Source organism: Triturus cristatus, chromosome 3_1 (assembly GCF_964204655.1).
Source record: "Triturus cristatus chromosome 3_1, aTriCri1.1, whole genome shotgun sequence".
NCBI classification, from domain to species: Eukaryota; Metazoa; Chordata; class Amphibia; order Caudata; family Salamandridae; genus Triturus; species Triturus cristatus.
Window position 1 is genome coordinate 31,748,722 of NC_140583.1, and position 17,392 is coordinate 31,766,113.

The following is a 17,392-nucleotide window of genomic DNA, read 5'->3' on the forward strand; positions in this document are numbered from 1 at the left end:
GACGTTTAACACATTAAACATTAGACATTAAACATTTTTTTAACCTTTAAAATAACCAACAATGATGATCGTCTGCATAACTAATCACCAAGCATAATTCTTTGACAATAACTAGATACTTCGGAATACTTGATATACTGCTAAACAGTACATATACACTGCTAAAACAGTGCAGACCGGATTTGTGTACCCAAACCCGTCTTGACCGGCACAACCTATGTGCACGTCAGAAATGCCTCCCCAGCAATGGTACTCACCGGGTAGCTTCGGAAACGGAAGGCCTCGGAAACTGAACTTGGACCGGACTGGACTCGACTCGACTCGTCGGAAACTGGACTCGACTTCGAACTGGTGGGCCTCTGTATACCTCGGATCTTGCTCTCTCAGCTAGGCTCTGGTCGGGATACTTCGCACTTCTCACCGCCTCGTCTGGGTGTTGATCGCAGCCTCAGTCGCCCCCGCTTGACCGGAGGGAGATACAGGAAATCCTGCTGGTACGCGTTATTGTCCGTCCAGCTGTGGCAGGAGACCGGGCCTGCAACTCACCGCCGGCGCGTGAGATGAGAAAGTGTCCCTATTCGGGCGCCATTCATGTGGTAAATAAAATTCATTACCGGGACTTAATTTGATACGGAAACATAATAAAATAGCTCAGTAAAATGAGAGGCAGAATCCGTGGTATCAGAGGTTCGGAATGGGCTTTATTCCAATGAACGATTTTAATCGGTTGCTCCAAGTTCCATCACCACGGAGGTTCAGGAAGTGAAGTACATACTTTATTGACAAGAAATGACTTTTATAGTACATACATTACAATGAAGCGAATGCAGTAGGCGTAACAATTGATAAGGAAAATAACGATTCACATGCGTAACCGAAAAATGGGTGTAATAAGGAGTAAAAAGGAACATAATTGGTTATGATGTCATATATAGGTGGATCTATAAGATAATACTTGGCATAGATGCGCGCGCAGCAGCATGACGTGTGATTGACGTGCAACTAGGGGGTGAAGGGGACTTGACATTTAGCTCTACATGTGGAGACGAAAAGTCTGGGGGGTCAAGTCAACCTAATCCCAAATCATATCTAACATCCTATGTTTAAAGAACTATGTTATCCACAAAAGAAGGACTCTCGGACAGAATCTATTCTATACTGACCGTGCGTGCGTGTACAAGCGTCTAAGTGTCTACACTAAACGCGAGGGGGTAGGAATATTCCATGGTAACAGGACTATGAATTACTTGCATAAAGACAGAGAAGCCGAGCCATTGCTCGGTAGCTGAAAGGAATGTTTACTTAAACTACTAGACAGGAATGCATCGGCTGAGGGGCGAAGCAGATAACTCGAAGGTGAAATACAGTTCTTGGCAGAGAATAGGCTGATGTCAGGCTTCGTGAGCCGCGCAGAGAATGAGACAAAGTTCATGGTCACGGATGCAGGCTCAGACTGGAGCTTTCAGAGGCAGAAGGCAAGAAGAGTTCGATGACAGAATCAGGGCCTACTTGCCTGGACTGTAAAATGTCATAAGTGAACCATATAAAGCCGGTGGCCTTTCATACTTAAGAATGGAATATCCGGCCTATTCATGGCGGATCTGACAGAGGACATGTTGGCGGTGGACGCACATGTGTTTGCGTCTTCATAACTAGAACTGGAGGGAACATACATGTACTTGTGACTCATACATGGAACCGTTGGGGTCCAAGATAGGGGACATAACTGATCAGAAAAATCCATATTTCCACAGGAGTCAGATGCGTTTATTCACAGGTAAGGTAGCGCAAGAGTTCTCCATTATCCTTACGCGTTTCGGCAGCCATGCTGCCTTGATCACAGGAGGAGAAATAAACAATGTCCTGTGCGTGTAAGCGCACCTTTTAAACTCACAAAGTCACATGAATGATGTTGTAGCATTCATTTCCCACAATGCCTCACACTCGTAGTCAGATTTATCAACTGGATTTCCAATGCGTTCCAGTACACATCGAGTAGAAAGGATTTAATTCAAGGTGTAGGCAAAGTACAATGTGGGTTCATATTACCAGTCCGGTGATGGTTATCTTATTTGCTGATGCTCGATATTACAGATAGCCTGTGTCAACGCTCAGCTCCGGCACGATCAGCACAGGGAATTCCCCATACCGAATCCCTTCCTCTAGTGCTGCAAATTCACTACATTAGCATCTCCCAGGTTGGGTATGCAGCGTCGAGTGGGTCATGCTCCAGACTCACATACCAAAAAAACACCCTCCGCCTCAGGAGCCACCAACCCTGAGGGGCAGCCTCGTTAACAATGGACACGGAGGCGTCCATCAATTTAACATCTAGGAAAAACTGCGAGGCTCAATACCGGAGTCAGATGCGTTTATTCACAGGTAAGTAGCGCAAGAGTTCTCCATTATCCTTACGCGTTTTGGCAGCCATGCTGCATTGTTCACAGGAGGAGAAATAAACAATGTCCTGTGCGTGTGAGTGCACCTTTTAAACTCACAAAGTCACATGACTGATGTAAAGGTCTTGTGCTGCGGATGTCGAGTGCGTCTTTGCCTAGGTGGGCACTCTATATATATATATATATATATATATATAGATATATATATATATATATATGTATATATATTATCTACTGGCGGTCGCCAGTAGATAGTTATAGTTAGGACCGTGTTTCCATAGGAAATCTCAAAATTCTATTTTGAATAACTTTGGCGCCGGTTGACGAATCCTCGCAAAATTTTCAAAACTAATGGGGCGCTCCGCTCAGCTCCTACCCTGAAAGTCTCGGGGTGATTCGTCAAGCGGGGGCCGAGAAAAAAGGGGGTCCAAAACGCATTTTCCCCAAGCATTTTTCCATAGGACATTTAGTCGCAGCTACAGCCCGAACGGCTGAACAGAATTACTTGAAATTTGACAGAGAGGTAGGTCAAGGAAGTGCCTTTTGCAGGTCTGGTGTAAATCTGTTCAGTATTTTCTGAGAAAATAGCATTTAAAAACATATCAATATCTATACGCGCGCAGGGTGCGTGCACTGTGCAAGCCCTGTGCGCGCACCCTGCCGTGCGCGAGCGTAATTCTGATTGGTTGTTAGATGTCAGTAAACATTCGAATCGGTCGAAATCAGGAAGTGTCGTCCGCCATTTTGTCTGTCGCACTGAAAAGGAAAGGTGGAGAACGTGAATAGGGGGCAGAGTAGGGAGTTCTTGACCCCCAAGCCATTGTCAGGGGGTCACAGTAGGACCACGAAGGGCAAAAAAAATGATTTTAATTTTTTTTTAAAACATCGCAAGGTGCGCGCTCTCTGCGCGCACCCGAAAAAAAACATTAAAAAAAATAGAAATAAAAATCAAGTTTAAGTGTTTAGATATAAGGTGGCTCTAAAAAGAGCCCTTGTGTTTATTGAGTGTTTTTCGGTACCTACAAGTAAGTACCGATGCAGAGTCTAAAGTTCAAGCGGAAGACTCTGTTCCCTTCATCATTGAAATGTACACCGTCTCCTCTATAAATGTCTTGCATGTTGTAACGCAAGTTGTTGTGGTATATAGAACCCATACCATAGTCTCTGAGGAAAGCAGAAACAGACTTATTGACGTGCTTTCTTGCTTTGTCAATCTGCGGACAAAATTGGTTGGACCAGTTCCACTTTTGCCTTTGGCATATATTAGAATATACAAAGGCAGTTTGTGGAAAAAGTGACATCAATTGCAGAAAGGTGTCCTTAATAAGCATTTCCAGACCTACCCCAGTTAAAGTGCCTAGGTCATTTCCACCACAGTGCACAATAATAAGGTTAGGCTGTGGGAGAGGTAGAAAGGTTTTCACCAAAGGCATTAATTGGTGCCACTTTAATCCTCTCTGACCAATCCATTTAATGTCTACATTTGGCAAAGCAAGATCTTTTACAATGCCTCTTTTTTCTGCAAATTTTTCACTCCAGAAGACATAGCTATGACCTACAATCCACACTATGAACATCTTTCAAGGAGAACAGGATGCACTCAGGAGGTGTCTTTCAGTAGAATGGCAATATGAAAAGAAAGACAGTTGAAAAATGGAGGCATACATACTTTGTTTTAATAAAAAGAACTCATTGGCTGATTCAAACCATTTTACAGTTAAAAGTAGGCTGTATGTTTACATTTTTAAAAGCATGTTTTGGATTGGTACAGAAAAATGTGTTCCCACTGAACATTACTTTGGATTTGCTGTTAGGTTTGAAAAGTCAAGCACTCTTGCTGTTTGGATTTGAAACATTGTGTGCTGAACTTCTGACCTCTCTGCTCACACCAGTGTTCCATGACCTGTTGCTATGGTAGCAGGCAGAAGTCATGTTGGGGGAAGGGATGATTTGGAAAGGGGTTGAAAGTTGCAACCAATAGAAATGTGTGATTCCATTTGAAAAAATGTGGGAAGGACTGTGATTTTACATTAGCATGTATATGTGTGAAAAAAGAGAGGGAAACATTGCCATTTACTGGTCGTGGTGAGAGGAGAGAGATGTACAGCTCTCTGCCTTACTCCTTCTCAGTTGTTTGCTTTCTGTCTCTGTATCTGTCACTCTCTTTTTGTCTGTTTTACCCTTAACTTCCTTAACATCTCTGGGGCAGATGTACAAGCCACCTGCGCCACCACTTCGTCACTTTTCTTGACGTACTAGTGGCGCAGGGTGCTCCTCCATATTTACAAGGAGAGGATATGCCACTCTGTGTGTCTTTTCCTCTCCTTGTAAATACAGCCAATTCAAACGCAGCACTAAAATGAGCTATTATCTTTTTTGATAGGTTTAGGGTACCTATACGTAAGTACTGATGCAGAGTTTAAAGTTTAATAGGAAGACTCTCTTCCCTTCATCTGTGAAATGTACACCATCTTTTTTTTAATTACTTTGCCACTCCCCTCTCTTTGTCAGGGAGTCCCTGAAGGTTTACTAAAGTAGAAAAAAATGATTTTTTTTTTAAAAAAACGTCATTGGGTGCGCGCAGGGTGCCCGCACCCCAAAAAAAAATTGACAATTAGATTCAAAAAACAAGTTTTTGTGTTTAGATTTTAGGTGGCTCTAAAAAGAGGCCTTGAGTTAATGTAGGGACAGAGGAAGAGAAAAACGAAAAAAATAAATAACAAAACTATGGCCTAGTGCAAGGGTGCTCCTCAAATTTTCTCTGAATGAGATCAACACTGCTCTCACCCATAGTAATAAGAGTAGCACAATCCATGCAACGTGTACTCATCCTCCCAAAACAAGGACGAATATCCAGAGGTGTGTAAGAAAGTGAAGGCACCATCGCAGAAGAAGTGCTCGGCTGAGCTGCCAAAGATGTGCTTGGCTGAGCTACTGCAGATGTCGTCGGCTGAGCAGGTGGAGGGTTTGCTCCAGAAGCTTGACGAAAAGTCACAGGATGCATTTTCTCAACGTGCCTCAACATTGTATGAATACTAAAAGAGTACTTCTTATTAGCATTCCCACGTGACAAGGTGCGGTGACAAAGTATGCAGGTGACCTTTGGTGCATTCACCTTCTTTTGTCCCTCAGGAAAAGTGAAAAACTGCCATATAAAGGAGTCTTTCTACTTCCTCTGCCTCTGTCTCTCAAGAGTGTCCTGCTCACTCTCAGAAGGTGGCTGGTGCTCTGCCATTGTCTCACAAAAACAGAGTAGCTCCTTCTCCAAGGGAATCAGAACTAATAATGAGGGGAGTGGGTGTAGTTTTGGAAGAATCTGGAACTGAAAGTACTTTGAACCAATGAAAAGTGATGTTTCTTGATCACATGACTTGCCATGAGGGGATTGGGTGTGGTGTTGAAACAATCTGAAGCTGAAAGTAATGAAAACCAATTAAAAGTGTTGTTTTATTAATCACATAACCCGAGGTGCGCGCACGGAGCAAGCTCAGAGCGCGCACGGTGCAATTACGCATGCGCAAACGCGTATGTGCGCATGCGCATAAGTATTATTCACGTACGTAACGCGCATACGCAGCACGCGCGCATGCGCGAACGTCAGCGCGCGTACTCTGCGCGTATGCGCGAGTGTAGCGTGCGGAGCACGTACGACGCACGCAAACATATGTACGCATGCGTACTGGGTGCGCGCTGCGAGCGCGTACTAAAACGTACGTATACGTACGTATATAACGTACGTATGCGTACACAAAAAACGTACGCATGCGTACTAGGTGCGCGCTGCGAGCGCGCACTAAAACGTATGTATGCGTACGTAGATAACGTACGCATGCGTACATGAAAAACGTTCGCAAACGTACTAGGTGCGCGCTCTGTGCGCGCACCCTAAAAATTTATAGAAAAAAAAAGAAAGAAATAAAGTGGACATAAGTTAATAGAAGATATTAACTATGCTGTTCAACTTTATCCAAATTCAAAGTAAAAAAAAAATGAGCCACAACAAATTAAAGGATACAGATAATTTATAAATGTATACATAGGGAAAGTTTTGTAAAAGAAATATATAAAAAATATATTAAATAATTCTAAAATTAGCATTTAAAAAACCTTTGAAATTCACTGAAAAAACCATAGGTTTCACACACGTTATAGTTAGGAATTAGCATTTAAAAAACCTTGCAAATTCACTGAAAAAACCATAGGTTTCACACACGTTATAGTTAGGAAATAGCATTTAAAAAACCTTACAAATTCACTGAAAAAACCATAGGTTTCACATGTTATAGCTAGCTGGACATTTTACTCGTAAAAAACCAATGAAATTCCCCCGTTATAGTTAGTTCAGCTAACTATAACTCGCGCGCCCGCAATCCACTGCTGATGACGTCACATATTACATCACTCATGACATGGTCAGTGACATCACTCATGACATCACTGATGACATCTCAAATGACATCACTTTTCTCTTATACTTAAAAATGTTAAAATGCATTTACTCTTTGTACAGGTTTCACCTTTCGAGGGTTTTTTTTGTCTTATAGTCACATTTATATTTTATTTGTATCTTTCTTGCTACATGACTATGTACTGATGTTCTACTTTGTTTACTATCTCAATAAAGCATTCTAAACTCCAAAAAAAAAAAATTTAATTAAATTTAAAGCAGACATTTAAAACACAAGGTTAAGAAATGAGATTGTAGGTACACCCTATGAACAAAAAAAGCAGGACTCCCTGAAATCAACGAAGAGGCACGAAGGGCCTGCCATTTATATATTGTCCAGCAGGTGGCAGCAGCCTCCCATTATGTGTAACTGATGTAATTTAGAAATTGTATCAAACCTGATCTCCATGTGACCCTGCTTTTCCAGCATGGACTCTAATGCACCTTGGCCCTCCCCCTCTGCATCACACACCCCCACCCCCACCGTTCCCGCTACTGAAGAACTGGCAGGCAAACACAACCAGAGAGGAAAGAAAGAGAGAGCAGAGAAAGAAACGATCGAAGACGAGAAATACGAAGAAATCGAGAAGCAAAGAGAAGAAAGGCAAAGAAAAAGTAAACAAAAGCAAATAGATATGCATAAAAAGAGAAACAAGAGAACGAAAGAGAAAAACAAGAAAAAGAGGCGAGGAAAAGAATAACGCAAGAATACATAATTGGAGAGATAGGAAGTTACAAAAAGGAAGAGGTAAAAGACAATGAGAAATAAAGGAGAAGGAAAGTACAGAAGGTAAAGTGGAGGGGAGGGGGGGTGAAGGAAGTGTGAGGGACGATGGAGGGAGGAAAGAAGAGGGGGAGGGCGGAAGCAAGGAGTAAAGGACAAGAGAAGGCTCTCTCTCCACACCAGAGCGGAGACAGCGGTGGAAGGAGGCCCAGTTTCCAATCCAGAGGAGGCTGCTTCAGGGACCCTTCCGCGTCCAAGAACCAGGTGAGTGAACGAGGGCTAGAGTGAGGGAGCTCAAGAGCTGACAAGAGTCACTGTGTGAGTGAACAGGACAGTGGAAGACTGAGGAAACAAGAGTGAGCACATGAGTTTGTGAGTGAGCATGTGAGTTAATGAACTAGTAGGTCAGCGAGGGGGTAGGTCAATCAATCAATTAGGATTTATAAAGCGCAAATCCCCCATGGAGTGCTAGCTGCTTCGCGGTGCTCTGTGAGTAAAAAAGCAAGAATAAGTGAGCGTGCGAGTGAGTGAGCAAACAAGAATGAGTTTGCAAGCAAACATGACTGAGTCAGAGACTATGAGTCATTGAGTGAGCAAGTGCGCAAGCAGGAGTAAGTACATGTGTGAGTATGAATGTGAAGGAGCGAGTGAGTGAGTGAATTAGTGAAAGGGTAGGAACAAAAGTTGGAGGCAAATGAATGAATGGATGAGAGTGAGTAAACTTGAGTGAGTGAGTATGCAAAAGTGAGTTAAGTGAGTGAATGAATGATCCTGTAAGTGTAGTTGCGATAATTTAGTTGTGAAGTGATTACTGCGAGGGTGATCGGAAGATGTGCATCTGGTGGAAGAAGGAGAAGAGCTCTTCTGCACTTCCACAGTTGCAGGATTCAGATCTAAGAGAGCGTGAAACCCCAGCGAGGCAGAGATAAACCCTGGCGCAGACGGACAGGTCTGAGTCACTGTCTACTCTTACAGTAAGCTCAGTAATGCAGCATGGATGCCATGGGCCCTGGTGCAAACAAGGAAAATAGCCCCTTTGACTGGTGTTGGGGTAGTAAATACAACGATTTTCAGGATTCAATGACACCCTCCTCATGGCTCTGGGCATCGGTACCACTGAGCCTTTTGCACCAAGGGTAGGTACACCCCCGCGTAAGCTGACCACGATCAACATAATTCACAACACAAAACCAAAGACACGCTGAGCAGTGTCGGGGGACACGTGTGGAGTGAGCAGTATGAGGGAGCAGAAGGGTAAGAGCACAAGAGAGAGTGCATCACTGAGTGAGTGTGTGAGTGTGCGAGCACCTGCAACATTGAGAGCCCGATTCACAAAGAGTCTCATCACTCCTAGCGGAGGCTCCTGGAGTCGGGCGGAATCTCCACACTCACAGCGGAGCCTCTATACTCATGGTGGAATCTCCGCATTCTTGCTGAAGTCTCTGCACTTCTGGCGGAATCTCCGCACTCACAGTAGAGCCTCTATACTCGTGATGGAATCTCCGCATTCGTGTGGAGGTTTCTGCACTTGCGGTGGAATCTCCACACTCACAGCGGAGCCTCTATACTCGTGGTGGAATCTCCTCATTTGTGCGGAACTCTCTGCACTTGCAGCGGAATCTCTGCACTCACAGCAGAACCTTTATACTCATGGTGGAATCTACGCATTCATGGGGAAGTTTCTCCACTTGCGGCAGAATCTCCGCACTCGCAGCGGAGCCTCTATACTCGTGGTGGAATCTTCGTGTGGCAGTCTCTGCTCTTGCGGCAAAATCTCCACACACACAGCGGAGCCTCTATACTCGTGGTGGAATTTCTGTATTCTTGCGGAAGTCTCTGCACTTGCGGTGGAATATCTGCACTCATAGCGGATCCTCTATACTCATGGTGGAATCTCCGCATTCGTGCAGAAGTCTCTGCACTTGGAGGCAGAATCTTCGCACTGTATTTTCTCATTGCGGAGACTCTGCCACGAGTGCAAAAGCTCTTTGTTATTAGGCCATGAGTGAGTGCATCTAGGCAGCCTCACTGATGGTTTCATGAGTTCTTAGTTTTGTGGATGTTAAAGGGGGGGGCTTACATTACATATACAGAAACCGTGCATTTCTGGCTTGGTGATAAATGTTATTTTCTGCTGAAGTTTTTAGCTAAAAATAAAATCAGTTTTGGAAATTTCCGACAAAGTGTTGGTTTGCAGTATTCACCAGATATGTTTTTATACTCACTCACTCACTCACTCATTTACTCACTCAATGAAAATCCTGATTCCCAAAAGTGTATTATTTATTTTTGTCTAATTTTCCTTTTGGAAATTGCATGGAGCAAAGTGTTTTGGGACCCCTCTTTGTCCCTGCCCCCACTTGACAGATCACCCTGAAACTTCCCGGGAAGGAGTTAAGGTGGATGAACTTTTTCTGGGGAGTTTCCTGAAGAATTGTCAAACATTGCCAAAGTTATTTGCAAAACAATCTTCCCAGGCAAACTCTGACTCCCATATAACTATGAGTCAATGAGTCCAAGACTCGGCTAGGACTGTGGTGGTTTCTCTTCTAAGTATCATACTCAGTTGTTCATTGAAGGGCTAAAATCCAGAGTTTTTGGTCACAGCTCAACCATCATCCCACCTTCTCCTTTTCTCCTACAAAGCTCCTAATTTTTTGATCTCCACATCTAGTTTTTTCCATCTCTTACTATGATGTCTTCTTCCATGTTTCTCTGTGTGATGGTGCAACTTGGTCCCTGCCCGACTGCCAGGTATGGATGCCTGTGACCATTGCTTGAAAGGTAAATATAGAAGTGCAGGTACTCCTTGTCTCAGAGTGCCTGTTTGCTGCAGAGAAGTGCTCGTACTCTCACATCAAAGTTAAAGAAGTGCAGATACTGAGTTCATGACAGTGCCTACCCAGTTAAGGCACTGCCTTTTACCATGTTCCCTCACTCAAGCCCTCCCCTCACCACCCATCGAGTGGGTTCCAAAGGAATATGGCTCGTAATCCCGCAGTCTTTTTCCCCGCAGGGAATTACAACGTGGTCGTTACAACGACCGCGTTGTAATTCCTCATACCATTACCCCGCAAGTCGTAACAATGACTTGCGGGGTGGGGGGCGCTGGATGTTGGAATAGTCTAATTTACTATTCCAACTCCAGTTTGCGCGGACATTAGGGAAGGTGTTGGATTTTAAATCCAACACTTTCTCCCCCCTCCGCAAGTCGTTGTTCCGACTTGCGGAGTAATGGTATGCGGAATTAAAATGCGGACGTTGTAACGACCACGCTGTAATTCCCTGCGGGGAAAAAGATTTGTGGTAAATGTTGTTTACCGCTCCAAAGATGTGGCTAGGTTTCTATTGTGTCTTGCTGTACATGACCCCCTCAAGTTCAAAGTAACAACCCCAATAACTTCAAGTCCTTGGCCTAGTACAATAGGAAGAGTGTGACCTTGCACACAATCAGTGATTCCTGAGATATCAGCAGCACAACCAAGGAAGAACACAATCAGTGATTCCTGAGTTATCGCAGCACAATCAAGGGACACCACGATCAGTGATTCCCAAGAACAGCAGCAGGATCATGGGTCACCACAGTCAGTGATTCCTGAGGTATCAACAGCACAAACAAAGATCACCGTAATCAGTGATTCCTGAAATATCAACAGCACAGCCTAGGGTCTCCACAATCAGTGATTCTTGAGCTATCAGTAGCACAACCAAGAGTCACCATAATCAGTGTTTCCCAACATACCAGTAGCACAACCAGGGAAGAACACAGTCAGTGATTCCCAAGATATCAGCGGGTCACCACAGTCAGTGATTCCTGAGGTATCAACAGCACAACCAAAGATCACCGTAATCAGTGATTCATGAAATATCAGCAGCACAACCAAGGGTTACCATAATCAGTGTTTCCCAACATATCAGTGGCACAACCAAGGATGAACACAATCAATTTTTCCTGAGATACCAACAATAAATCAAGGGTCGCCACACTCAGGGATTCCAGAGATATCAGTAGCAGGATCATGGGTCACCACAGTCAGTGAATCCTGATGTACTGACAGCACAACCAAGGATGAACACAATCAGTGATTCCTAAGATATCAGCAGCACAACACAGGGTCACCACACTCAGGGCGTCCTGAAATATCAGCAGCAGGATCATGGGTCATCACAGTCAGAGATTCCTGCGGTATCAAGAGCACAACCAAAGATCACTATAAAAAGTGATTCCTGAGATATCAGCAGCACAACCAAGGGTCACCACAGTCAGTGATTCCCAAGATATCAACAGCACAATCAAGGGTCACCACAATCGGTGATTCCTGAAATATCGGCAGGACAAGCCAGGACCACCTAAATCAGTGATTATGAGATATTACCAGGACAACCAAGTTTCACCACAATCACTGATTTCTGAGATATCAGCAGCACAATCAAGGATGACCACAATCAATAATTCCTGATATATTGACAGCATGACTGAGGGTCACTACAATCAGCGATTCCTGATATATTAGCTTCACAATCAAGGGTCACCACACTTAGTGATGCCTGAGATATCAGCAGCACGATCATGGGTCACCACAATCAGTGATTCCTGACATATCAACAGCACAACCAAAGTTCACCACAATCATTGATTCCTGAAATATCAGTAGCACAAACAAGGGTCAAAATAATCAGTGATTCCTGAGATATCAGCGGCACAACCAATTCCTGAGATAGAAGTAGGACAACCAGGGGTCACCACACTCAGTGATTCCTACAAAATCAGCAGCATAACCAAGGGTCACCACAATCAGTGATACCCAAGATATCAGCAGCACAACCAAGTGTCACCACACTCAGGGCCCGATTCACAAAAGTAATCTGAGACAAAATCCTAACTTTAAGACTTTCGATATTCACAAAACACATTTACGAGTACTAACGTTAGCAATCCTAACTTTAGTACTCCTAAATACATTTTGTGAATACCAAAAGTCGTAAAGTTAGGATTTTGTCTCAGATTACTTTTGTGAATCGGGCCCTCAGTGATTCATGAGATATCAGCACCATCAAGGGTCAGCACACTCAGTGATTCATGAGATATCAGCAGCACCATCAAGGGTCAGCACACTCACTGATTCCTGAGATATCAGCAGCACCATCAAGCATCAGCACGCTGAAAGATTCCTGAGATATCAGCAGCACCATCGAGGGTCAGCACGCTCACTGATTCATGAGATATCAGCAGCACCATCAAGCATCAGCACGCTGAAAGATTCCTGAGATATCAGCAGCACCATCGAGGGTCAGCACACTCACTGATTCATGAGATATCAGCAGCACCATCAAGGGTCAGCACACTCAGTGATTCATGAGATATCAGCAGCACCATCAAGGGTCAGCACACTCAGTGATTCATGAGATATCAGCAGCACCATCAAGCATCAGCACGCTGAAAGATTCCTGAGATATCAGCAGCACCATCGAGGGTCAGCACACTCACTGATTCCTGAGATATCAGCAGCACCATCGAGGGTCAGCACACTCACTGATTCCTGAGATATCAGCAGCACCATCAAGCATCAGCACGCTGAAAGATTCCTGAGATATCAGCAGCACCATCGAGGGTCAGCACACTCACTGATTCCTGAGATATCAGCAGCACCATCGAGGGTCAGCACACTCACTGATTCATGAGATATCAGCAGCACCATCAAGGGTCAGCACACTCAGTGATTCATGAGATATCAGCAGCACCATCAAGGGTCAGCACACTCAGTGATTCATGAGATATCAGCAGCACCATCAAGCATCAGCACGCTGAAAGATTCCTGAGATATCAGCAGCACCATCGAGGGTCAGCACACTCAGCGATTCCTGAGATATTATCAGCAGAATCAAGGGTGGTGATAGGATGGTTGGAAGTACCACCTACAAACGGCGGCGTACTGGATATGAGACAACTTCTGGTGCAAGCAGAACATGGACGTACATGCTGCATTGATATTTCGTATGAAGAGATTACAACACATATGGAGTTTATTAAGGGATTACTCTGAATAGGACTGGTGGAATCCGGCCCTAGGTGCCGAAGTGGTTAGAGTAGGTGCATGAATAATGTTCTACGTGGTTTAGATTATTTTCACAGCTGGAAATATTTGGGCTTAATACCTATGTTCGTCAACAATGGGAAGATAAAGTTCGAAGTGGATCAAAGACTTCCTCTGTGCCACGATTTAGATGCCTGGGTGATTCACGTGTGGGTGAAGATCTTTAATTTTCTTTGCACATATCAGAATTGTGATCAAACTGCCCATTTGTAGAAGCATTCTTAGTTTTTATGATGTTTCATAGTAACTAAATAAAATCTTAAACAATGAAAAACATTGTAGAATCTAAAACCAAACCAGATACCATCACACAAAGACATATCCTGAAAAAAGACTAATTGAACGTTAATAAATTATGGGTCATTCTAGAATCTGTGATCACTTGTATATACTCTATCGCCCAACCAGGCATTCCTGGTTGAGGCACATCACTGGAATATGATGTGGGATTTGAGACTACGGGCCTGATTTAGAGTTCGGCGGCTGCATTGCGCCGTCACAAGTGTGGTGGTATCCCATCCACCTTATCCCAAGTGCCTTCTATCGTCTGGTATTTGTGATATCCGTCACGTTGATGATGAAGTACCCATCCACCAAACTCTAAGTCAGGTCCTTAGTATTCAGTTGTATTTCTAATCACTGAAGATCAATTTTAAAGAAGATGCCATCATCCCTTGCCCCTCAAGCGTCCCCTCAAGGATTCACGCGCCCTGCTCTGTGAAATCCACTCCCCCCCTCAGCACAGAGTACTCCAGGCAGGTCCAGCTCCCTCCAATCCCTTTCCACACACGTTCCCCACACATTTCTCCCACACACGTTCCCCACACACGTCTCCCAGTCTCAGCCAGAGCATTGATCGTTCAAGGCGCTATCTTAAGTAGACTTGACTACTGTAACGCCTTATTGTTGGAATCTCCTAAATATTTAATCCAGAGACTACAACGTATTCAGAATACAGCAGCAAAATTAGTTCTGTCCAGACTACGTAGCTCTTCTGCTCCGACGTGCCTGGCCGAGCTACATTGGCTCCCTGTGCAGCAAAGGATATTTTTGAAATCCCGTTGCATTGGGTTCAGGCGCTACATGGACTGGGCCCCAAGCCACTGCAGAAGAAACTGGCCTGTTACACTCCTGTCCGTAGTCTCCGTTCATCTTCTGCCTGTCTGGCAAAAGTACCCAGAGTTTATAGGGCCAGACTGGGAGGAAGATCTTTTAGCTATGCTGCCACAAAACTCTGGAATAAGCTTCCACCTGCAATCAGACAGTGCAGTACCTTGTCCCTGTTTAGGAAAAGGAGCAAAACATGGCTGTTTCCTAGAAACTGATCCTGCCACTACCGAGTACCGCTCTTTCCTAGGCTTTATTATATTTTCTTTTCTCCTGTTTTGTGTTGGTCTGTGTTCACGTATCTTTAGCGCCAAGGTACCCGTAGGGTGTTTGTTGCTCTCTACCAATACTGTATACAATACAATACAATACGTTCCCCACACATGCTCCCCATACACGTTACCCACCTGTTTGCGTTCTCCAGGGTCTCTACTTTCTTCCACAGCTCGCTGTTTTCTGATGTGTAGGTTTCCACCCTAATTAAATATATTGCAAAATGTATATCTCAGAAGTACGAATATAATTTCTCAGTTCTCTGATAACAGGTGTTACTATCACTTACATCAATGTTACTTTTTTCTGCCTCGGAAGGATGGGTTGGCCATGCCATGGTTCAGCCCCAAGGCTGCATGTCTCTGTCACTCACACACTTCTGCAGCTAGTCATGAATTGTCTGACAAGCCCAGAGTATCTATACTTGGGTTATTGATTTCATCCTTTCGATGGGTAGTCTTAGATGTCCACACATGGTTAAAAAATACTTAAACAATGACAACTTATGCATGAAAAACAAATCCTATTACTAGAAATATAAAATAGAATTAAATGGCCAAAAATAGTTTTAAATAAACTCTGTGCACATATGTATACATATTATGTATCACAATTTACACACTATGGGGCATTTTTACAGTGAAGTTGTGGAGCAAGGCGTTAGCCTCCTTGGCTTAACGCCACACTCTGCCACTTCAGAAGCGCTGGGCTTCACCATATCTACAACAATATGGTGCAGCCCTGCATTTCCCCTGTGCGCTGGTGCTAAATTTAGCAGCCTAGTGCCAACACAGGCACCCTTGCACCATAATGCAAGGGTGCCTGCGTTGGGGGGAAGATTGTTTATCTGCAGGTAAGGATACCTCCCTACACATAAAAAATCTTTAAATGGCGTTTTGTAACTTTTATGTGTGCTGCTTAACATAGAAGTTGCAAAACATCATTCTTTTCATTGTTTATGTGCAGGAAGGTACACCTCCTGCACATAAACAATCAATGGCATTTTGCTGTTTCTATGTGTGCTGCACAATGCAGCGCACAGAGAAACACACATAGAAACAGGAACAACCAGGAGAAATAATGCATTACTACTCATTTCGCCTATTTAAGACCTGGTTTTCCCCGGTCTAAATGATGGCGCTGCCCCATATTTCAGCCATCCTTGTAAATAGGGGGCAGCATCAAACTCAATGGTTGTTGCGGTGGAACGCCCACCACAACACCGATTGCCCGCCACTTTCATACCAGATATACAAGGCAGTATTAAGGCACGTTCAATGGCTTAACTCTGCCTTGTAAATAAGTCAAAGCCCCTATCGCCACCACAACGTCACTACAAGTGACATCACGGTGGCGATAGGGGCTTGCACATATACCCCTATATCTGTTTACTTTTCAGAATCTACATAGTTTCTTGCTAATCAAACCACATTCTCTCTCATTAAGAGATGTTCAGCAGAAGCCTTACAATCAATAGCGAGAGAACTGAAGACAGTTACCTAAGAAGGCACATTTCTGATTGTTCAAACTTGAGTAGTAAAGATAATGCCAAACGGGAAAACATCAACAGGGTTCGGAAGAGACAATTAGACATGGGCAGAATTTTGATTACGCCGGACTAATCGGAGTAATTTTAACAATTGCACGTTACTCGTTGACACAGAATTAACTACAAATACCCGATTACTCCTGCTCATGTACTTAAGAGTAGTTTGGGGGAAAGTCCTACCACAAGAACACATTTCACTCTTCGAGTTCTGCTGCACTTCGCGATGTTTCTTGGAGCTAAATGCACCCGTGTGTCCATCTTAGACACGAGGGTGAACGTTTCACTAAATAGCAGTAAATGCCGGTTGTGAGTTGGGGTAAACTCCTACCCCAAGAACACGTTAAGCGAGTGCGCAAGGCTGCTCACCTTTACTATTCGTGTTCTGTCACATTTAGCGCTATTTTTTAGCACAAAGTGCATCCTCTCATCCATTTTGGCTGCAATGGGGCATTTTTGGGCAAAGATTTGACACTAAATACTTAATTACGCTTCACGCATAATTCAAGCATTATCTTGCTAAATTCTTAGGTAATTCCTTGTGATTATGCTACAGATATTTACTCAAGTTACTCCCATCACTGGCATTAGCAGCCTTCTTCAGTACAACGGACGATCACGCATCCTATTTACGAGAGGGACACTAAATGTTTTTTGTTCTGGCATTAAGTAACATGTCTATTACCAGATGAAAATACTTGACATAAATTACATTTACCTCTGCAGCATTATGAAACTTCTTTACATTTAGATTGTCTGATTTATTCAGGAAGTAGCATATACAAAGAGAGGGTCCAAGGC

At 43.8% G+C, this 17,392-nt stretch overlaps 1 protein-coding gene across 2 annotated transcripts in view; it reads right to left on the bottom strand.

The window, feature by feature from the left end:
- Positions 1-17,392, bottom strand: part of CREB3L1 (cAMP responsive element binding protein 3 like 1) — a 387,245-nt gene that overhangs the window by 48,920 nt on the left and 320,933 nt on the right. For both annotated transcript variants that reach the window (XM_085646694.1, XM_085646695.1), the window contains exon 8: positions 15,180-15,248. In XM_085646694.1, the coding sequence (XP_085502820.1) occupies positions 15,180-15,248 (69 nt within the window). The remainder of the gene's footprint in view (positions 1-15,179; positions 15,249-17,392) is intronic.